At 40.7% G+C, this 23078-nt stretch overlaps 2 protein-coding genes across 2 annotated transcripts in view; one reads left to right on the top strand and one right to left on the bottom strand.

Moving 5' to 3' along the window:
* The window catches only part of LOC140200543 (HMG domain-containing protein 3-like), a 98599-nt gene extending 89780 nt beyond the window's left edge, over window positions 1–8819 (top strand). The window contains 2 exon segments of the mRNA XM_072264027.1: window positions 7308–7517; window positions 8288–8819. Coding sequence (XP_072120128.1) covers window positions 7308–7517; window positions 8288–8734 — 657 coding nt within the window. The 3' untranslated portion in view covers window positions 8735–8819.
* A 2284-nt stretch (window positions 8820–11103) lies between these two features.
* Window positions 11104–23078, bottom strand: part of LOC140200542 (vascular endothelial growth factor C-like) — an 81794-nt gene continuing 69819 nt past the window's right edge. Inside the window, exons 5-7 of the mRNA XM_072264026.1 lie at window positions 20954–21066; window positions 18742–19078; window positions 11104–14614 (exon numbers count right to left, since the gene is read on the bottom strand). Of these exons, the coding sequence (XP_072120127.1) occupies window positions 14497–14614; window positions 18742–19078; window positions 20954–21066 (568 nt within the window). The 3' untranslated portion in view covers window positions 11104–14496. The remainder of the gene's footprint in view (window positions 14615–18741; window positions 19079–20953; window positions 21067–23078) is intronic.

Below are 23078 nucleotides of genomic sequence, written 5' to 3'. Positions count from 1 at the left end.
TACATAAAAAACATAGAAATGTTGTGCCGACCATGTAACCTACTCTAGAAACTGCCTGGAATTTCCCTACCGCATTACCCCCTATTTTTCTAAGCTCCATGTACCTAAGAGTCTCTTAAAAGGCCATATTGTATCTGCCTGTACCACCTTCACTGGCAGTGCATTCCATGCACCCACCACTCTCTGTGTGGAAAAACTTGCCTCTGACATCCCCCTTGTACCTACTTTCATGCATCTTAAAACTGTGCCCCCTTATGTTAGCCATTTCAGCTCTGGGAAAAAGACTCTGGCTATCCACATCATCAATGTCTCTCATCATCTTATACACCTCTATTAGGTTACCTCTCATCCTCTGTCACTCCAAGGAGAAAAGGCCAAGTTCACTCAACCTATTCTCATAAGGAATGCTCTCCAATCCAGGTAACATCCTTGTAAATCTCCTCTGCACTCTCTCTATAGTATCCACATCCTTCCTGTAATGAGATGACCAGAACTGAACACAGTACCCAAGTGAGGTCTAACCAAGGTCTGGTATAGCTGTAACATTACCTCACGGCTCTTGAAATCAATCCCACAGTTGATGAAGGCCATCACACCATATACCTTCTTAACAACACTGTCAACCTGCGTAGCAGCTTTGAGTGTCCTATGGACATGGGCCCCAAGACCTCGCTGATCCTCCACACTGCCAGGAGTCTTACCATTAATATTATATTCTGTCTTCAGGTTTAACCTACTGAAATGAACCACTTCACACTTATTTGGGTTGAACGCCATCTGCCACTTCTCAGCCCAGTTCTGCATGCTATCAATATCATGCTTTAACCTCTGATAAGCCTCCAGACTATCCACAACACCCACAACTTTTGTGTCATCAGCAAACTTATTAACCCACCCTTCTACTTCCTCATCCAGGTCATTTATAAAAATCACAAAGAGGAGGGGTCCCAGAAAGGATCCCTGTGAACACCAGTAGTCATCATCTGCTATGCAGAATATGAACCATCCACAACCACCCTTTGCCTTCTGAGGGCAAGTCAATTCTGGGATCCAGAAAGCAAGGTGTCCTTGGATCCCATGCCTCTTTACTTTCTCAATGAGCCTCACAAGGGGAACCTTATCAAATGCCTTACTGAAATCCATATACACTACATCGACTGCTCTACCTTCATCAATGTGTTTTGTTACTTTGTTAAAGTCAGGTTTGTAATGCATAACCTGCCCTTGACAAAGCAACAATGACTATCCCTAATCAGATTATGTCTCTCTGAATGCTCATAAATCTTGCCTGTCAGGATCTTCTCCACTAACTTGCCCACCACTGAGGTAATACTCACTGGTCTATAATTTCCTGGGTTATCTCTCCTCCCTTTCTTGAACAAGGGAACAACGATTGCTATCTTCCAATCCTCTGGTACTTCTGTTCCTATTGATAATGTAAAGATCATCCCCAAAGGCTCAGCAAACACCTCCCTCGCTTCCCACAGTAGCCTGGGGTATATCTCATCCAGTCCTGGAGACTTATCTAACTTAATAACCTTCCAAAAGCTCCAACACATCATCTTTCTTAATATCTATACACTCAAGCGTTTCAGGCCGCTGTAACTCATCCCCACAATTGCCAAGGCCCTTCACACTGATGAATACTGAAACAAAGTATTCATTAAGTATTCCGCTATCTCACACGGCTCATCTTCTTGCTCTTCACATACTTGTAGAATGCCTTGTGGTTTTCCTTAATCCTGCTTGCCAAGGCCTTTTCATGGCTCCTTCCAGCTCTCCTAATTTTGTTCTTGAACTGCTTCTTGGCACCCTTGTAATTTTCTAGAGTTCTAACAGTACCTAGTTTCTTGAACCCTTCAAAAGCTTTTCTTCTTAACTAGATTTTCTACATCCTTTGTACATCATAGTTCTTTACCTTACCGTCCTTTCTCTGCCTCAATGGAACATATTTATGCTGATGTTCCCTGGATATTTGCCACATTTTTGCCGTGCATTTCCTTGAGGATGTCTGCTCCCAGTTTATGTTCCCAAGTTCCTGCCTAATAGCATCATATTTCTCTCTACCCCAATTAGATGTTTTCCCAATTTGTCTGGTCCTATCCCTCTCCAGTGCTATGGTAAAGGAGATAGAGTTGTGATCACTATCTCCAAAATGTTCTCCCACTGAGATATCTAACACCTGACCAGGTTTATTTCCCAATACCAGATCAAGTACAGCATCTTCTCTAGTCGGCTTATCTATATAAGCCTGGAGGCTGTGGAGTGAGCGAGGTCCTCAATGAATACTTCTGTTCGGTATTCACCAATGAGAGGGAACTTGATGACGGTGAGGACAATATGAGTGAGGTTGATGTTCTGGAGCATGTTGATATTAAGGGAGAGGAGGTGTTGGAGTTGTTAAGATACATTAGGACGGATAAGTCTTCGGGGCCTGACGGAATATTCCCCAAGCTGCTCCACGAGGCGAGGGAAGAGATTGTTGAGCCTCTGGCTAGGATCCTTATGTTCTCATTGTCCATGGAAATGATACCAGAAGATTGGAGGGAGGCGAATGTGCCCTTGTTCAAAAAAGGTAATAGGGATAGTCCGGGTGTGGGAAAGCTGTTGGAAAAGATTCTTAGAGATAGGATCTCTGGGCATTTAGAGAATCGTGGTATGATCAGGGACAGTCAGCAGGGCTTTGTGAAGAGCAGATTGTGTCTTACAGCCTGATAGAGTTCTTTGAGGAGGTGACCAGGCATATAGATGAGGGTATACTTTATTGTTGCCAAACAATTGATACTAGAACGTACAATCATCACAGCGATATTTGATTCTGCACTTCCCACTCCCTGGATTACAAATCGATAGTAAATATTAAAAATTAAAATTATACATCATAAATAGAAAATAGAAAAATGGAAAGTAAGGTAGTGCAAAAAAACCGAGAGGCTGGTCCGGATATTTGGAGGGTTCGGCCCATATCCGGGTCAGGATCCGTTCAGCAGTCTTATCACAGTTGGAAAGAAGCTGTTCCCAAATCTGGCCATACGAGTCTTCAAGCTCCTGAGACTTCTCCCAGAGGGAAGAGGGACAAAAAGTGTGTTGGCTGGATGGGTCGTGTCCTTGATTATCCTGGCAGCACTGCTCCGACAGCGTGCGGTGTAAAGTGAGCCCAAGGACGGAAGGTTGGTTTGTGTGATGTGCTGCGCCATGTTCACGATCTTCTGCAGCTTCTTCCAGTCTTGGACAGGACAACTTCCGTACCAGGTTGTGATGCACCCTAGAAGAATGCTTTCTACGGTGCATCTATAAAAATTAGTGAGGATTTTAGGGGACAGGCCAAATTTCTGTAGTTTTCTCAGGAAGTAAAGGCGCTGGTGGGCCTTCTTGGCAGTGGACTCTGCTTGGCTGGACCAAGTCAGGTCATTTGTGATATTGACCCCGAGAAACTTAAAGCTTTTGACCTGTTCCACTTGCGCACCACTGATGTAAATTGGGTCGTGCGGTCTGCTACTCCTTCTAAAGTCAACAACCAATTCCTTCGTCCTGCTGACATTGAGGGATAGGTTATTGTCTTCACACCATGCCACCAGGTTCTTAATTTCCTCTCTGTACTCAAACTCATTATTACCTGAGATACGGCCTACAATTGTTGTGTCATCAGCAAACTTGTATATTGAGTTTGATGGAAACTTGGCTACACAATCATGGGTGTACAGTGAGTACAGCAGGGGGCTGAGTACACAGCCTTGTGGGGCACCGGTGCTCAGAGTGATTGTAGAGGAGAGCTTGTCCCCTATTTTTACAGCCTGGGTCCTGTCTGTGAGGAAATTGAAGATTCAGCTGCAGATCTGAGTGCTAAGTCCCAGGTTCCGGAGCTTAGGAATCAGTTTATTTGGAATGATGGTATTAAAGGCAGAGCTGTAGTCAATGAAAAGGAGCCTTACGTATGCGTCTTTATTCTCCAGGTGTTCTAAGGAGGAATGTAGGGCCAGAGAGATGGCATCTGCCATTGACCTGTTGCTCCGGTAGGCGAATTGCAAAGCGTCGAGGTTGACCGGTAGGCTGTGGTTGATGTGTGCCATAACCAATCGCTCGAAGCACTTCATAGCAATTGATGTCAGAGCCACAGGTCGATAGTCATTCAGGCATGCCATTTGCTCTTCTTCGGCACTGGGATTATCGTTGCCTTCTTAAAACATGAGGGGATTTTAGACTGAAGCAAGGAGCAGCTGAAGATGTCAGCAAACAATCCAGCTAGCTCACTTGCACAGGCCCGGAGAACCCGTTCTGGGATGCCATCTGGGCCCGTTGCCTTCCTTGGATTTATCTTCAGGAAGGCCCTTCTAACGTCCTCCTCAGTGACGATGAATCTCGGTGCCAGCAGGTCCAGTTCATCCAGGGGGAGCGGGACGCTCCTTTTCTGTTCGAATCTTGCATAGAATACATTAAGTTCGTCAGGAAGAGAAGTGCCACAGTGCAGTGGATGTGATCTATATGGACATTTGACAAGGTTCCACAGGGTAGGCTTATTCAGAAAGTCAGAAGGCATGGGATCCAGGGAAGTTTGGCCAGGTGGATTCAGAATTGCCTTGCCTGTAGAAAGCAGAGGATCGTGGTGGAGGGAGTACATTCAGATTGGAGGATTGTGACTAGTGGTGTCCCACAAGGATCTGTTCTGGGACCTCTGATTTTTGTGATTTTTATTAACGATCTAGATGTGGGGGTAGAGGGATGGGTTGGCAGGTTTGCAGACAACACAAAGGTTGGTGGTGTTGTGGATAGTATAGAGGATTGTCAAAGATTGCAGAGAGACATTGATAGGATGCAGAAGTGGGCTGGGAAGTGGCAGATGGAGTTCAACCCGGAGAATTGTGAGGTGGTACACTTTGGAAGGACAAACTGCAAGGCAGAGTACAAAGTAAGTGGCAGGATACTTGGTAGTGTGGAGGAGCGGAGGGATCTCGGGGTACATATCCACAGATCCCAGAAAGTTGCCTCACAGGTAGATAGGGTAGTTAAGAAAACTTATGGGGTGTTAGCTTTGATAAGTCGAGAGACAGAGTTTGAGAGTAGCAAGGTAATGATGCAGCTCTACAAAACTCTGGTTAGGCCACACTTGGAGTACTATGTCCAGTTCTGGTTGCCTCACTATAGGAAGGATGTGGAAGCATTGGAAAGGGTACAGAGGAGATTTACCAGGATGCTGCCTGGTTTAGAGAGTATGCATTATGATCAGAGATTAAGGGAGCTGGGGCTCTACTCTTTGGAGAGAAGGAGGATGAGAGGAGACATGATAGAGGTATACAGGATATTAAGAGGAATAGATAGAGTGGACAGCCAGCGCCTCTTCCCCAGGGCACCACTGCTCAATACAAGAGGACATGGCTTTAAGGTAAGGGGTGGGAAGTTCAAGGGGGATATTAGAGGAAGGTTTTTTACTCAGAGAGTGGTTGGTGCGTGGAATGCACTGCCTGAGTCAGTGGTGGAGGCAGATACACTAGTGAAATTTAAGAGACTACTAGACAGGTATATGGAGGAATTTAAGGTGGGGGTTTATATGGGAGGCAGGGTTTAAGGGTTGGCACAACATTGTGGGCCGAAGGGCCTGTACTGTGCTGTACTATTCCATGTTCCGTGTTCTATGATGATGAATGGTGTAAGTTATTGGGATCAATTCTCAGAGACATAATTATAAACTTAACACAAACTGTGGACAATTCAGTCCTGATGAAAGGTCTCAGGCCAAAATGCCAACTCTTTCTTCCTCTCCGTAGGTGCTTGCTGGCCTGTTGAGTTTCTTCAGCAGTTTGTGTGTGTTAAAAGTAATTTAGAAAGGAATAATCAATATAGGAAAGGTCATATCTGAATAGTAGTTTTCTTTTTTAAGGAAGTCTCAAGGAGCGATGATGAGACAGTATATTTGAGGTAGTTTACCTGAATTTTAGTCAGGCTTTTAACAAATTCCTGAATGGCAGGCAGATCAGGATGAGAAGGCCAGGCAGCATCTCTAGGAAGAGGTACAGTCGACGTTTCAGGCCGAGACCCTTTGTCAGGACAGTTAGTCCTGACGAAGGGTCTCGGCCTGAAACGTCGACTGTACCTCTTCCTAGAGATGCTGCCTGGCCTGCTGCGTTCACCAGCAACTTTGATGTGTGTTGCTTGAATTTGCAGCATCTGCAGAATTCCTGTTGTTTCAGGATGAGAAGATCATTTAAATTCTCAGGAGAGTGACAAATGGGGGTGAAAGGTTGAATTATGGGAATCAGTTGTTTAGAATAAGGTTACGTAGTACTTGGTAACAATATGGGACAAAGTCAGCATGGTTTCCTTGAGAGTAAATCTTGCCTGATGAACCTGTTGGAATTCTTTAAAGAGATTACAAGTAGGATTGGTAAGGGGATGTGGTGGATGTTGTATACTTGGATTTTCAGAAGGCCTTTGACAGGATGCCACACATGAAGCTGCTTACCAAGTTAAGAGCCCATGGTATTACAGGAAAGTTACTGGCATGGTTGGAGCATTGGCTGACTGGTAGGAAGCAGTAAGTGGGAATAAAAGGATCCTTTTCTGGTTGGCTGCCAGTGACTAGTGTTGTTCTGCAGGTGTCGGTGTTGGGACTGCTTTTTTTAATACTGTACTGGTTTCCCTCACTATCTGAAGGTAGAGCGTTCCTATGAAACCTTTTGTAAGCCAAAATGGCATAAAGCAAAGAAGCAATTACCATTAATGTATATGGGAAAAATTTTTGAGTGTTCCCAGACCCAAAAAAAAACCCATCAAATCATACCAAATAGCACATAAAACCTAAAATAACACTAACATATAGTAAAAGCAGGAATGATATGATAAATACATGGCCTATATAAAGTAGAAATACAAGCTCCTTAAAGATGGCACTGGAATTGAACTCTGAAATCTGGAACACTCTGAGCTGTAATAGTGTTGTGCTAATGGCTAAGCTACCATTATTCTTACCATTACCAGTACATCTTTAGACTGTGCGAGGAAACCCATGTGGTCACAGAGAGAACATACAAGCTCCTTACAGACAGCGCCGGAACACAACTTCAGAATGTCCTGAGCTGTAATAGTGTCGTGCTGACTGCTAAATTATACCGTTATTCTAATATTATGCGGAAATTAGCTGCTGGATTTCCTACCACTGCAGTAATCAATATAGTTCGGTAGTTTATCATTTAGATACTTCAGGGTTGTGAAATATACTATCAAAGCAAATTCCTCATAATTCCTCATTTCATATTGCTAGTTTGGCGTTGCTGGCCACCATTTTCAGTAACCCTCTTAAATTTTTTAACTAGGTGGTTTGTGGATCAAAATACCTCGTGAGAAGGGAATCTGCACGTGATCATGTTGACCTGCTGGTTTCTTCACGCTACTGGCCACCTGTATATGTTGTTGACATGGCTCCACAAGTCGCATTAAATGCAGATGTGCGGTATCCAGAAATCACAGGGCAAATGTGGGAAAATAAGCAAGGCTGTTTTTCAGATCCATTGGAGCCTCCAAAGGTTTGTACTATTTCTGCCTATTACAATAACCAGAAATTGAAAGCGTTGTCTGTGAATAGTTTTTTAAAATTCCTTGCACATTCCAAAACAGATTAGAACACAGGAATATAACTTATATCCCATGATTCTTAATTCAAGCTTATTGTATAATTCTAATGTATGATTTTGCCTTCAGCTTGTTTTGCTATGTATTTCTACACCTTGAAATTTTCCCAAGTCCTCCTTTTCATTTCTGCTTATGAGCCCTGTAGAATTCCTTCACCTTACCCTTAGCTGCTGATGGGTAGCAGGCCCTATAATGCTTTCACCAAACCCATTGCACCTTCCTCTCCATTAACCTTTTTGAAGCACATCTCTTTGATATGGCATTAACATATCTGCTTGGACTTTGAAAGAGAGGCTACAGAGTCAAATCTAAGCCCGAAGACTTGTTTGCAAAGGCGGAAGTGACACATTTGGTAATTGGTGGCTGCAGTTATTCTTTTACAAACATTCATTGGCTGTATAGCTCAGGACATACCAAAGATGAAAGGCAACATAAAAGTAGGATACTTTTATTTCCACTCTTGTTGCCAATGATTGCCTTTGTTATCCTCCCTTTATCCAAAAAATCCAAAGGAGTCCTTCTGCCTTTTTATTTGAGCCAAATACTTTTGTGTATATATAATAGCCAAATACATAGCGTTACTGCTTTTGGAAAATGGCTAACAGCAATCTTACTGGAACTCATTGCTGAATATGTTATTTCTTGTGTACAATTCTATTTCCAGTATGTTTCCTGTCCAGAGCTACTCGATCAACATTATACCGTGGACATGTCTCTGTCAGAAAATAGCATCCAGCATCCTATAACCAGGTCCAGTGTCCATAGAATTGTATGCAATGATGCAGATCAGAACACAGAGAAGAATGTGATGACAAGACATCACTCTATTGGCCTTTGCGATGAACTTAAGCCATATAATGACATCCTCAAAACTATTCCAAGCAGTAAAGTAAATAATATTCGACAAAAATCAATTACTTTTGAAAATGCAACTTACTACTATTTATACAATCGCTTGGTTGACTTCCTCACCAGCAGAGACATTGTAAACCAACAAATTAGTGAAGTCTTGCAAAGTTGCCAGCCTGGAGAGGTGGTGATTCGAGATAGTTTGTACAGACTTGGAATAGCACACCTTAACACAGAGAGCGAGACTGAAGAGCTGGCTTAACGTGTTTATTGAAAATAGTTAAGGCAAATGATTTGACATGTATTTATTCGGTACTCTATTTAATTAAAATATTATGTGTTTGTGATTTCTTATCCTCTTTCTGTAAACTTTTAGCTCATGGCAACAGATAGCTTTGTTCTAGGCTCTTCATCAGATACCATAAAGGACTCTTGTCATCTAAGTCTAGTGCTTTGATCTCATCAGGTAAGTATTACTACCAGTGAATAGAACTGTTGTCTTTTCAGGTTGGGAAAGCAAACATCAGAGCTCTAAGGTGATGCAGCAGCCTCACACTATACATGCCTCAGTGCTCCATCAACACACACCAGTCCCATCCTTTGAAGAGCACTGCATTTGATGTCTGTGCTGTTCCCATCCTTGAGAATCATGACTGCATCTCAAAGATAATTAATTAGCTTGAAACTGCTCTGCGACAACATTTGTATCGTTCTGCTATTTTGGCTTTCTAATCTTCTGCCAATGATTTTCCTGACATGAACACTTTTGCAGACAAGCCATGACTTTTATTGCCTATTACTAATTCACCTTTAGAAGATGGTGGCGAACAACCTATTTGAACCCCTTGTAGTCCATCTGGCCAAAGTATTTCCTGATTGCTCAAGCTAGGCAAGTGCAGTTATTTTGCCAATTTCAAAAATCTTTGTTTCTTCATGTGGCGAAGTCAGACTGCTGATACGGAGGAAGTTAGACAATAAGATAAATGGAGTCTTCACATTTTTGCATGTAGCATCATTCATGCGACCTTGCAGCTTCCCCATTGATTCTTACTCTTAAATATAACTCCACATTCTATCATATTTAATATCTATGAAAACAATGTAACAGCCATGGCGATTGCCTCCACATTTTCTCCTCCTCCTCCCCTTTCTATTGTCCACTGTCCTGTAAGATTCCTCCTTCTTCAGCCCTTTACCACTTATCGCCTCCTAGCTTCTCACTTCATTCTGTCCCCCATCCACCCTCCCTCCTCCTCACCTGGCTTCACCTATCACCTTCCAGCTTGTACTCCTTCCCTCCATCACCTTATTCTGGCTTCTTCCCCCTTCCTTTCCAGTCCTGATGAAGGATCTTGGTTGTTTATTCCCTTTCTGAGATGTTGCCTAACCTGCTGAGTTCCTCCAGCATTTTGTGTGTATTACTCCTCATTTTCTAGATAGCCAAGTTCATCTCCTAAAGTAGTTGCTTAGAGATTGATCGGTAACATCAGTGAAGATGGTTCATTCAGAATGTATGGAATAGTTTTTATTGTATCATTGATTTTACTGATTAAGCATTGATGCCACTTATACTGAAGTCAAAAACATTCAGTTTCAGGCAGGGGTTCGCAATGTTTTTTATGCCATGGACCCCTACCAATAACTGAGGGCTCTGTGGGCCCCAGATTGGGAACCCCTGGTTTAAGAGAAGCTTTATGCTTTGTTTGGAATTTCTATATTCCTGAGTTCATAAATTCCTTAGTCCATATAAGATGCTGTTTGATATTCTTGAAAGCTTAACTTAACCCATGTTGCAATGGAGTATTGATTCCTCCACACATTCGAGGTCATCTCACCAAAAGAGAATATTGGAACAGTATCAATTCCCTGCATTGTGCAATATAAAACACTTATTAATACATGTGTGTGATATGTTAAAACTCAGGTAATTGGAATCATGCAGGAAACTGCATAAAATGGATGAATGTGAAAGGAAATGTCAATTGGTCTTTTGAGTATCTTATTTTTATCAAACTAAAAGTGAAAAAAAGACCACAGCATTGAAACTGGTTTGCAAAAGCTGCATTCAACACGATCTTCATTTGAAGACTGAATTTTATGTTTAGCAGCATGTTATTTGGCATTTTCAGATGGTGATTCAAATCTGAATCTGAGATTGTTTGATTCTTTTTCCCTTCATCGGTGTTATTTTGTTAAACATAATCTCCTTTGTGACCAGTGCATGTTTATAAATGCCCCATACTCTCCTAGTGGTGAATTTGTTCGTGAAGACTTTATTCCAGAGCTATGGCAAGTGGTTTGTTTGCAGTAACAATGCATACTTTGAGCTCAGGCATTGGGGGGGGGGGGGGGGGAGGCACATGGGGAGTGAAGAAATCTTGGCCTATCAGTTCATGAGCTACCATAGTTCAAGCTTTTTTTGGGTGTTTCCTCCACACCTCTTTCACTCCCTCCCAGAAAAAAATAATGTTCCCTTGCTGTGAGGAATGCAAAATAATTAGTTATTTATTCTAAATATGTATTTTAAAGACACCCAAGTATTCATCCCTGCTCATCTCTATTGCTAGTGCTGAACAAGTACAAACACATTTACAAATATAATACTTTTATTTAAAAAAAACTTATTCCATGGTTAAAAAAACATCCAATACACATATTAAAACACAGAATTAAATTGAGCCAGCAATAAATATACAATTTGTTTTTTATAAAGTAAATTTGTTTAATAGAATTGTTCACAGCTTCTGTATAGATAATTACCCATAGTATAACCAAGAGCATGGAGGAATTTTCTTTTGCTATATCTGTACGTTTGGAATGCTGCTGCTAATAATTTGTGATTGCTTTTAATGTGTTAATAACAGAAACCAAATAGGCAGTATTAATTATTACTGACCCTGGGACAGCATTGGTCACAAGTTTGAAATCGGCTGTTGCAAATATTCCTCACGTCATAAGATATTAGAAAAGAGTGGCATCACAAAGCACTGGTTATAAAGAAGGTTTGAAACAAAATCCTGTTCTCTTGCCAACTTGTTGAATTATAATTCTGCAAGAACAACTTGCCCTCCTATGCCTTACCCAGTGAATCATTATTCACATGGGAGCCTTCAGGTGAGTTTGACACGATTGAACTCGAGAACTGACAGGAACAAAGACCAATCTTTGCCCTGTAGATAGTCCTTGCAAGATTGACTGAATCAGGATAAGCAACCACATCCAAATCCCTTATTCTGGAAGGCTGAGGTGTAACTCAGTACAGAACTAAACTTTGGGACACCCTGATCTGTTAAGTGCAGCTGTTCACAATGAACTCTTTAAAAAGTAAACTCTTCCTGTTCTTAAAAGAAAAACTCTGCATTTAAAACAGTGAACTTTTAATCAATGAGTGAGCACAGATTTCAAACTGTCCCACTCTGACTGAGACCCCTGTTAATTTGATTCCCTTCTTCCAATTATTCCTTCCTACTGTCCCTCTCATCCCATAAGAAAACAAAATTATAGTTACCCAGATACTTTTCTGAATAACCCTTACCAGCCTATATCTGACTCCCTGATACTTTCAGAAGCTTGAGACAAGCCAAATTAACACAAAGTTTTAAATATAATTGTTATCAATTTCTATATCATTGTGAATAGGTAAGTGAAATGATTGTTGCCATAGAGGTCAATGCAGAATAGCAACCCTCTCAAATCTGAAGACATGAGTAAACTTGTTATCTCTTGTACTTGAAAGAATGAATATTTGGAAATATATGAGAAATGCAGGAATCTTGGTAACGAGAGTGAACAGGCTTAAGATAATTGCCAAAAAAAAAGAAAAACACAGCAAGTTATTTTCTGGAACACAAAACATAAAAGTTTTGTAAGCAGATTCAACAACAACTTTTGGAAGGAAACAGGAAAATTGCTTCACCAAAGAATTTTTTTTGGGGTTGGAGGGGTGGTTGAGGGAAAAACAGTAATGTGGAACAAAGACAAGAGCTTGTTACTGTGAAGGCACCATTTCCAATGTGGCAGGCCTATCAATTACTGACAACTTCCACTGTTTCAGGTTTGTATCATTTTAGCCATTTTTATGGCATATCAAAAGCGTATGAGTAAATATGGGGAACTCACAAACCTTTGAGAAGCTAATAAAATTTAGTTTTATAGTGAATGGAAGGATGTAATACATGAAGTAGGAATGTGTAAGAAGCGAAGCTTGACCATTACAGATTATTAATGTAATCTTCCTATTCAAAACTGAAATGATTCTTGTGCTAGATTTTATTTAAATGTCTAAAACAACGTTGATGGAAACATAAAATAGGAGCAGGAAAAGGCCATTCAGCCTTCTGAGCCCATTTTGCCAGTCCATAAAATTACAGCTGATCTATCGCAATACCATATTTGCGTTTTCTTCCTATACCCTTTCATGGTATTTCATAAATGCACCACGTATATACTATATATATCTATTTTTTTTTAATTTCTCATTTCGCTCCTAAATACTTTCCTCTGTAGCCTGATCCTGGCCTACCCCACACAAAAGAAGCATCCTTCACACATGAAGTTATTAGTATTTTAAAGATTTATTGGACACATTCCTTTAGGCTTTATGTTCCAGAAACACCCAAGATTGATTTTCAGTGTTATTGATCTCAACTACATTGTGTTAGGAAGCTGCTGACCAAAGGGCAGAATATCTGATCAGGGGAGGGGAAATTTGTGAAGTTTCAACCATGCAGTTGATGTACATCTTCCTAGAGCTGCTTCTATGGATAATGAGAGATTGGAAAAGAAAGGAAAATATATTTAGCATGACTGTTAACCATTAAGGAATTAAAATGCAATCTTAGATATTTACAGAACCATGGCTTTTTTTTTAAAGTGAAGTTTATAATTATAGAACAACCACTAAAATAATTTACTTCCAAAAGGGGCAACTACCATATTAAATAGCTTGATAATTCATGACAAGACTGCGATCACCTTGAAATTTTGTAAAGAAGATGTGGAATTCTCTAATCTGTGGAATCTACGCTTCTACACTCTATATTGAAGTTAGATGTGGTTTTTAAATAGCCTTTAGAATGTTTATAATGAGAAATGTTACACATGGCTGTCTAGATGTATTAATGACTCAAGACATAAGTTAACTGTTTCCTCTCTGTTGAAGGAAGAAATTGAGATAAGCTATTGGTCTTGTTTCAATTGTTAGAGAGAATTGCAGCAGTTTAATAGATTTTGTTACACCCCCTGATAATTTAAGAGCATTTCCCATTTCCACTGCATAAATACCTAGTAGCGAATTGCAAATGCACATTACACATGATATGCTGAGTAGGATAAATTAACCAACTCAATTTATCGGTCCGTTTCTATAGCTGTGCATTATGCTTCAGCCTTTTTCTCCTTTGCTCATTTCACGTGCATATAAGGTGTGCTTGGAAAATTGAAAACTTCTCTCAACAGCAATAGTTATGTCGCAATTTATATACTTTAGATTATAAATGTACCTTTGTAAAAGACGAGGCTGCAACTTTTTTTGCTTACAATTGGTAAACTCATGATATTGCTTAAGCTATTATAAGATTTACAAAACATCATATCTATTTCTGAAGCATTAGGACTCATTTCCAGTAGCATAATCATCTTGTGTCAATAAAAGCATTGTTTTGCATAAGACAATATATTTCATGCCAACAGCTGATCAATACCAAAAGTCTATTTTTCCCCACAACTGATTCACTCTGTACCAAGAAACGTACATTAATTAATGGAAACACATTTATCTGGGCATTTGTAATAATATTGGTAATCACACCAATCAATTGTGCATAATGAAATTGAGCTGAATGTTTTATTCTAAAACAAGGACCAATACCCACTTTCTTCACACTGTCTCGGACACATTTCAGTGCTCAGCATACCTACTAGACTGTAGAATCCAAAAAAAATAAAAGTAGTTTGTAAGTGCTGCAGGCTGGAAAATTAAGTTCTTCATTGATGAAGCAAGGCAAGTCGAAAGCAGTTTGTGCATCAGTCTTCAGTTTGATATTCCTTCATGTATAGTGGGAGGCAACTGCAGACGTAATGACTGAAGTAAAGGCCTGAGTGGCACTGCCTCACTTGGGTTCTGCAAGGCAACCTGTAGCACCTGTATTTTTCCCACAGAAGAGAAAATAGATAATTAACAAATTGCATAAATGTAATTTGGACCATCCGCATAACTTGTTAATAACACATCTTGATTTATTAACTCTGCACATTTTGACTAATTAATGGTTAGATGTGGTAAACAGAGATAGTTCGAAGGCAATTTAAAAATCTGGAAAAGTGGCAAGGGGATTGCAAGGAAAAGCTTTTAAAGAGTAGTGTGGTAGTGAGAGTGGAAAACGATTGCTTCGTAAGGAAATTTTAGAATCCAAGACCACCTACACCACCTGCCCCCATCTTAGAACATAAGATATAGGAGCAAAATTAAGCCATTTGGCCCATCATGGCTGATTCATTTTTCCTCTCAGCCCCAATCCTCTGCCTTCCCCCATATCCCTCATGCCCTGACCAATCAAGAATCTATCAACCTCTGCCTTACATACACACAAAGACTTGGCATCCTCAGCTGCCTGTGGCAACGGATTTCACAGATTCACCACTCTCTGACTAAAGGAATTCCTCCTCATTGCCATTCTAAAAGGATACCCCTCTGTTCTGAGGCTGTGTTCCCTGGTCTTAGACACTCCCACCAAAGGAAACATCCTCACCACATACATTCTATCAAGGCTTTTCACCATTTGATAGGTTTCAATTAGGTCACCCCTCATTCTTCTGAATTCTAGTGAATACACGCTCAGAGTCATCAAACGCTCTTCAAAGGGCAAGCTGTTTAATCCTGGAATCATTTTCATAAACCACCTTTGAACCCTCTCCAGTTTCAGCACATCCTTTCTAAGTTAAGGGGCCCAAAACTGCTCACAATACTCCAAGTGAGGCTTCACCAGTGTTTTAGAAAAACTCAACATTACATCCTTGCTTTTATATTCTAGGCCTCTTGAAATGAATGCTAACATCACATTTGCTTTCCACACCACAGACTCAACCTTTAGGGAAACCTGCACAAGGACTCCCAAGTCCCTTTGAATCTCTGTTCTCTGTATTTTCTCTCCATTTAGAAAATTGTCAAGTCTTTCATTTCTTTGACCAAATTGCATGACCATATGCTTCCCGACACTGTAATCCATCTGCCATTCCTTGGCCCGTTCTTTGAATCTAAGTCCTTCTGTAGCCTTTCTACTTTCTCAATACTACCTGTCCTTTTACCTACATTTGTACTGTCTGTAAACTTTGCAGAAAACCATCAATTATATCATCCAAATCACTGATATAAAAAGAATCGGTCCCAACACAGACACCTGTGGAACACCATTAGTCAATAACAGCCAAAAAGAAAAGGCTCCTTTTATTCCTACTCTTTGCCTCCCGCCAATGTGCCACTGCTTTTTCCATGTTAGAGTCTTTCCTGTAATACCATGGGCTCATTGCTTGTTAAGTATCTTCATGTGTGGCACCTTAACAAATTCCTTCTGAAAATCCAAATACCCAACATCCACCAGTTCTCCTTTGTGTATCCTGCTTGTTATTTCTTCAAAGAATTCCAACAGATGGGTCAGGCAAGATTTTCCTTTAAGGAAACCATGCTGTTTACATCCTATTTCATCATGCATCTCCCAAGTACCCCAAAACTACATCCCTAACAATCGGCTCCAACACCTTCCCAACCAGTGAAGTTAGACTAATTGCCTCTGTCCCTTTGTGAAGAGTGGAGTGACATTTGCAATTACACTAACAGTCTTGACTAATTCTGATTACACTGGACAACAAAGATTTTGCTTTCTGAATACTTTTGGATGTATCTTATGGATTTTGTGCTGCTGATCTCGAAAATCACCATGAAGTTTCCCTATTACACACCCTTTTTTAAAAAAGCCTATATTTGTTATTTGAATTCATAATTCAAGTCAGAATAACTGATGCCAAGATTAAGGAAGGTATATTGTTGGTCCACAAATCAAACAGGTTACCAATGACAGGCAAGTCAGAAAACTTCCAGTAGGACCAGAGAAAATAGCATGCATGGCGTTCAAGGATGTCGTTGAAAATTTTCTTGGCAACTACAGAGCACCAAACTATGTGCAGATATTGACAAGATGCTTCAAGCATACAAAATCATGAAGTTCAACTTGTCACTAAAAATTCATGTTCTGGGTTCCATTTAGACTTCTTTCCTGCAAGTCAGTGATGCATATAGTGAAAGGTTTTACCAGGACATTGCAGTCATGGAGAAACAGTATCAGGGCAACTGGAATTGGTTAATAGTGGATGATTATTGTTAGACACTTAAGTAAGAAGCCTCAGACACTGAGCAGAAATTAAAATCATCAGCAAAACATTTTTAGCCTGATTAAACTGTTGCAAAGCATCAGCACTTATGCAATTAAACACATTATATTCAATAAAAGTTAATTTCTTATTTCTCCAAATTCCTATATGATACAGGAAGTCTGAAATTATATTTGGGTTCAACCACAAGCAGTCTATCATAAACAAAATAAAATTCTGAGGAAGCAACACGTTCAAAAAATTTGTTGCCAGTGCTATTCTCTTTTGTTACTTTCCAAAATTATTTTTTTTAAATTTATTTACAGTGTGGCAGGACAATATCTGGCCCATCAAATCCATGCTGGTCCTCTCCTAACCCCTCCCAATTCACCTATCACCCACTTCGACTGGGTTGCGATTAATTTTCCATTCCACGTATTTATTTTATGGGGTAATAAAAAGAGGACCTTCGAGGTGGGGGCGGGGGGGGGGGAATCTGTGTGGACCCTGAAAGCACATGCAAATTCCACACAGATAGCACCAGAGGTCAGAATTAAACCCAGATTACTACAGCTGTGAGATAGTTCACCTGCAGTACCACTGATCACCCCAATGTCACTCTTATGTGGCTAGAATTTCCTTAGAATTAATAGTATTCTTTTGTGATAAAGAAAGGATTTTACATTAGAGTGCAGTCCTTCAAGGTGACCTTTTCAAACTTGAAGGTGAATGGCAAGATTCTTAGCAGTGAGGAGGAATGGGGGGATCTTGAGATCCAAATTCATAGATCCCTCAAAGTTGCTGTACAAATTTAGAGAGTGGCTAAAAAAGGCCTCTGGTGTGTTGGCCTTCGTTGGTTGGGATTCAGTTCAAGAGCCATGAAGTTATGTTGAAGCTTTATAAAACTCTGGTTAGATCACACTTGGAGTATTGAGTTCAGTTCTGGTCACCTCATTATAGGAAGGATGTGAAAGCTTTAGAGAGGTGTGCAGAAAAGATTTCCTGGAGGCTGGATGAGAGAACTTGTCTCATGGAAAGACTGAATGAGCTAGGGCTTTTTTCTTTACAGCAAAGCAAGATGAGGTGACTTAGTAAAGGCATGTAAGATTCTGAGAGGCATAGATATAACGGACAGTCTTTCCCCAGGGTGACAATGGGCAATACCAGAGGACTTCTATTTTAAGGTGAGTTGAGGAAAGTTAAGGGGAGAAGTCAGAGGTAGGCTTTATATATCATGGCTTGGCTTCACGAACGAAGATTTAGGAAGGGGGCTGCCCACGTCTTCTGCAGGCTCACTGGTGGCTGATGAGGCCAATATGGGACAGGCAGGCCCGGTTGCAAGGGGAATTCTGTTCTGGGTTTGGTACTGCTGTGTCACGGTTCTTCCTCCTTCTCCTTTTGTCCTCAATGCCAGCCCTGCGTGCGTTCTCAAAGGAGGAGACAGACTGGTGAATGGTGTGTCGCCAGACCTCGCGATCAGAGGCTAGATTAGACCACCAGCGATGGTCAATGTGACAGGCACCAAGGGATTTCTTCAGAGAGTCCTTATTTTTATTTATTTATTTTTGCCTTTGAGATGGAACACAACATATCCATGAGCACAATAATCTAGGGGATGGTATGTGATATTTGACTGAGAAGTTAAATGAGGGTACTGTATTGAAGAACAATAGGAAAATTACTCCCATTGTTCTGACCATTATCTGCTGTTCCTGTTCCTATGGAATCTCAGATACAGTGGCCTTACACTACTTCAAGATTCATTCCCACCACAGAAATACCTAGATCCAAAACCATCTTCAAATATAACTGCCTGTCTTTGAATTGATGTCAATTAATATATTTAAAATTAAAAAGTACTGCAGGTATTAGCCATGAAGAAATGATTAGCTTATCTTTGATCACCTGCATGTCAGTGGGTCAAACTTCTTTCCTTTGCGAAAGCATGAAGCTACTGACTCTGTGCATTCACAGGTGCATTTATCGGTATTCAAGGGTTGATGTCTTGGGCATTTCTTCCTGCACACGCACTCACAAGCATCTGCATCCCATTCCTTCCCTGGTTCGCACAAGCTTCGGTGGTGCACGTTATTACAGACACATCTGCAGGTGCTCTCGTCGAATTCTTTGTTGGGGCCACAGCTTGACGATGACAGCCTGTTCATGCACACACAGCCGCATGAATCTTCATCAAATAGCATGTAGGGCCCACAAAAGTCAGCCACTTCACCCTCGTCGTCATCTGTCAAGTCCACAGAAGAGATGTTCAATATTTTTAATGTCCACCAGTTCAGACTGACTTTGTCTGATTCAACTTTATTTTTCTTTCCCCCTTCCCATTGCCCTCCCCCCACCAGTTTAGAGCCAATGATGAGCTGTTCCTAGCTTTCAGCAAGCACCTTCCTTTATGTAACAGGTTGGAACAATCAACAGAGAAGTAATCCTTTAGTTATTTCCTCTCTCCATCCTGTGTTTTGTCTCCTGAACCTGCATATCATACCTCCACTCGACGGCATGCCTTACATACAAGCCGAGAAAGTAGGATTCAAGCAGAAAAAAACTTTGTACTACTTTTTCCCCCCATTTATTTTATAATTCTGCACTGGAATGCCAGATCACCTTTGCTGTGTCTACATTCAGTGCTGTACTACACAACTCACATTGTTTATTTTCATTTAATTAAGTTCTGATAATTGCGGTCATTTATTTTGACTGCAGCACAAATTCCAAGGATACCCCTGAGTATAGTTATTTTATATCTACTGCAGCACAATGAATATTGTAATAACGTCATGTACAGTAATGGGAAGTTTCTTTCTTATGTGTCTTTCAGTTTTACAGAATCTGCTCATTAATTGCACTAATGTTTCAGGAACTTGTTTATTCTATGGGACACAAGAAAATAACAGCAGAAGTAAGTCACCTGGTTTCTCAATCCTACCTCACCATTCAATATGATCAGAGCCCAAGCACCTGTACTCGCTCCCCATTGTCCTGAATTCAGCTTGGTAGTGATTCGTACAACACAGAAATAGGCCCTTCAGCCCAACTCATCCATACTGACCAAGATGCCCATCTGAGCTGGTCCCATTTGTCAGTGTTTGGCACATGTACCTCTAAACCAGGGGTTACCAACCTTTGTGCCATGAACCAATGTCATTAAGCAAGGAAGCGTGGAGCCCAGGTTGGAAACCCCTGTTCAAGACCTTCACTATCCGTGTGCATGTCAAAGTGTCCTTTACATTTTGCCCTTGAACACTTCTTCTGGCAAGAGTTTTGGAGCAAATTGCAGGAGCTCTCGTCTTTTCACATTAGATCCTTCTGCCTTGCTCTCTCCAGGCCACAGTTCTGTCCTCATCCTTTTCAAATCTCTTTGAGGCTCTTGATAAATGACCTAAAGCATAGATAAATTCCCAGGGTCTTTATTGCCTGGAGTGTTGGACAGTGAGGGAAGGTTTGACGGAAGTATACAAAATTATTATAGATAGGGTAATGCAAGCCAGCTTTTCTCCACTGAGACTAGAACTAGAGATTGTGGGTTAAGGGTGAAAAGTGAAATGTTTAAGGGGAGCATGAGGGGGAACTTCTTCACTCAGAGGGTAGTGACTGTATAGAAAGTGAGTAGTGAATGTGGGTTTGACTTCAGAGAAGTTTGGTAAGTACATGGATGGGAGGGATATGGAGGGCTATGGTCCAGGTGCAGGTTGATGAGACTAGGCAGAATAATTTGGTATGGATTAGATGAGCAAAAGGGCTTGTTTCTGTGCTGTAGTTCTCGATGACTCTTTGCATCCCAGTTCCCACCAGCCTTGTGTCTTCAGTGGACCTGGGTATTTGCTGTGGCTCCCACAGCCCTGCTTTCAATCAGTTCACTCCACACATCCAACCCCGCCCCCCCCCCCCCCCCCACCCCCAACACACACACCTTGCTTTCTCCATTGACCAATTCGGAACCAACTCCAGTAAATTACCACAGCTCTACCTCTTCTAACTTTGTTCACTAACTTCCTGTGTGGTATCTTTGTGAGCTAGAACCTCTGTCCCTTGGCAGCACTCCGGGTGAAAAACTACCCACAGAAATGATTAAATAGATGGATGAATAAAAGTAATTCATAACCTGGTTCTGAATTGCTGGCAACTAAACTGAAGAGCTCGTGTGGGGTGACACATCTGCAGTAATGGGGATCCCACGTGAGACCATGTGGACATGTTTCATTCTCCGTAACGCATCTATGAGGGAGAAACATTTGGAAGTTATCTGCAGGACACATCATTCTCATTTTCACCTTTAACAGTAAGAGATTATATTGAGAAATGAGAGTTGGCATTCTTACCACTGGGAGGAGTGCCATTTTCCAGACAATTGTAAACCTGATGTCCAAAAGGTGGCTGAGAAAAATTGACTGGTTATTCACTGCCGGTTGATTGTTGCCAGCCTGCCACTGAAAGAAGGCAAGTGCTTTGCAATACATGTTGTTGGCAGAATTAGCAGTCCTCTTTAAATTTTCCTTTTAAAAAAGCTCTGTGATACTGAAATTGATTCCTGAGACTCACCACCATGCTAGGATCAGCCAATCCATTAAAGTTTATGGCACCACATCAGGGAAGTTGCTTGGCATCTTGGGACAATCATCACTAGATGATTGTATTTAATTCCCATTCATAGTTCACTGTTTACCCTTGTACATAAGGTGCAAAACTGAAGAGATCAGAACGGCTGGAAATCAGATAGTCAATTGCACCCCTTCAGTTTCCAGTCAGTCAGGACAGAATAAAATACTCTTCTTTTGTAGAAATGATTGGCACAAAAGAAAGAAAAACTAGAGTAAATCACTTAGCCACTTACATCCGCTTTTCTATTCAGTATTTGTCTCTACCAACACCATATCCCATCACATCCAAAAATCCTATTCATAGAATATAGAACAAAGAGGAGAGAAGAGTACAACACAGGAACAGGCCCTTCAGCCCACAATGTTGTGCTGAACCAATTAAATTAGTAATCAAACGGCCAACTAAACTAATCCCCTGTGCCTACACAGTGTCCATATCCTTCCATTTCCCTCATTTCCACCTTGAATCTACTGAGCATCTGAGTCTTCATAGTCCTTGTGCGTAAAGAATTCCAAAGATTTACCATGCCTTTGTTGAAGAAATTTATTCTCAACTCATTCCTTTCTGCTTGTAGTCCAGTCAAGTCCTTCACGAAACTCACACTGAACGGAAAATACAGGTCTCAGCTGATAGGAATGCCCTGAGTCAGTTCCTGTCACTCTGATCAACAAGACTTTTTTTATTTTAACAAATACGTTCTCAGGCACTGTTAAGACAAGGTTCATATCTAAAGTTTAAATTCCGTGCTATTACAGTGGAAAAAGAACAACTTGTTGAATTGGTCATAAAAAGTATTGCCTTTGGCTAAAATGGATGAAGTCAGAATTCGAGCATCCACTGTTATTAAGTCACCACTGGAATGTCTAAACGGCCTCTAATGACCACACCCATTCAATGAAGGAGCCTGTAAAACTCAAGATGAACAACCACCAGGAACTGCATCAAAATTCTATTAGGCCCACATAGCAATCAAGATCTGTCCATGGGGAGTAAATAAAAACTCTTTGTAAATGATCCTCTACCAAATTCTGAACAATACTAGTCTTTCAGGGAAAGAAAGTTGAAAGAACAATATGGGTAAATTTTGAAGTTTGCATTCCAAGGTAAGAACTTCAGCTATTGAGTTATATGGACAAACTACCATTTCACTTCCTATACCGTCTATGGTATTGCATCAGATACCACTTTAGCACCACCGTTGCATGTGCGGAGCTGACATTCATTGTAGGTAGGGTAAGCAGATTGTTAGTATGCAAAGCTGACGTAATGCCAACAGCACCTAGCAGCATGACTGGTCAAAAAAGACCACAGTTTTAAGTAATCTTTTATTGTTTTGAAGTTACTTTCAAAGTTCAAAGTAAATTTATTATCAAAGTACATACATGTCACCATATACAAAGGTAAGATTCATTTTCTTACTCAATAAATCCAATAACCATACGGAATCAATGAAAGACAGTAAACAGTGTGCAAAAGACAATAACTGTGTAGTTACAAAAACAAAGAAAGAAAAGAAATAATAATAATAAATAAATAAATACTCAAAAAAATATCAAGAATTCTGAGATGAAGAGTTCTTGAAAGTGAGTCCATTAGTTGTGGGAAAAGTTCAGTAATGGGCAAGTGAA

Source organism: Mobula birostris, chromosome 7 (assembly GCF_030028105.1).
Source record: "Mobula birostris isolate sMobBir1 chromosome 7, sMobBir1.hap1, whole genome shotgun sequence".
NCBI classification, from domain to species: Eukaryota; Metazoa; Chordata; class Chondrichthyes; order Myliobatiformes; family Myliobatidae; genus Mobula; species Mobula birostris.
Note: the sequence above shows the minus strand (reverse complement) of the source record. Positions and strands in the feature narration are given on the sequence as shown.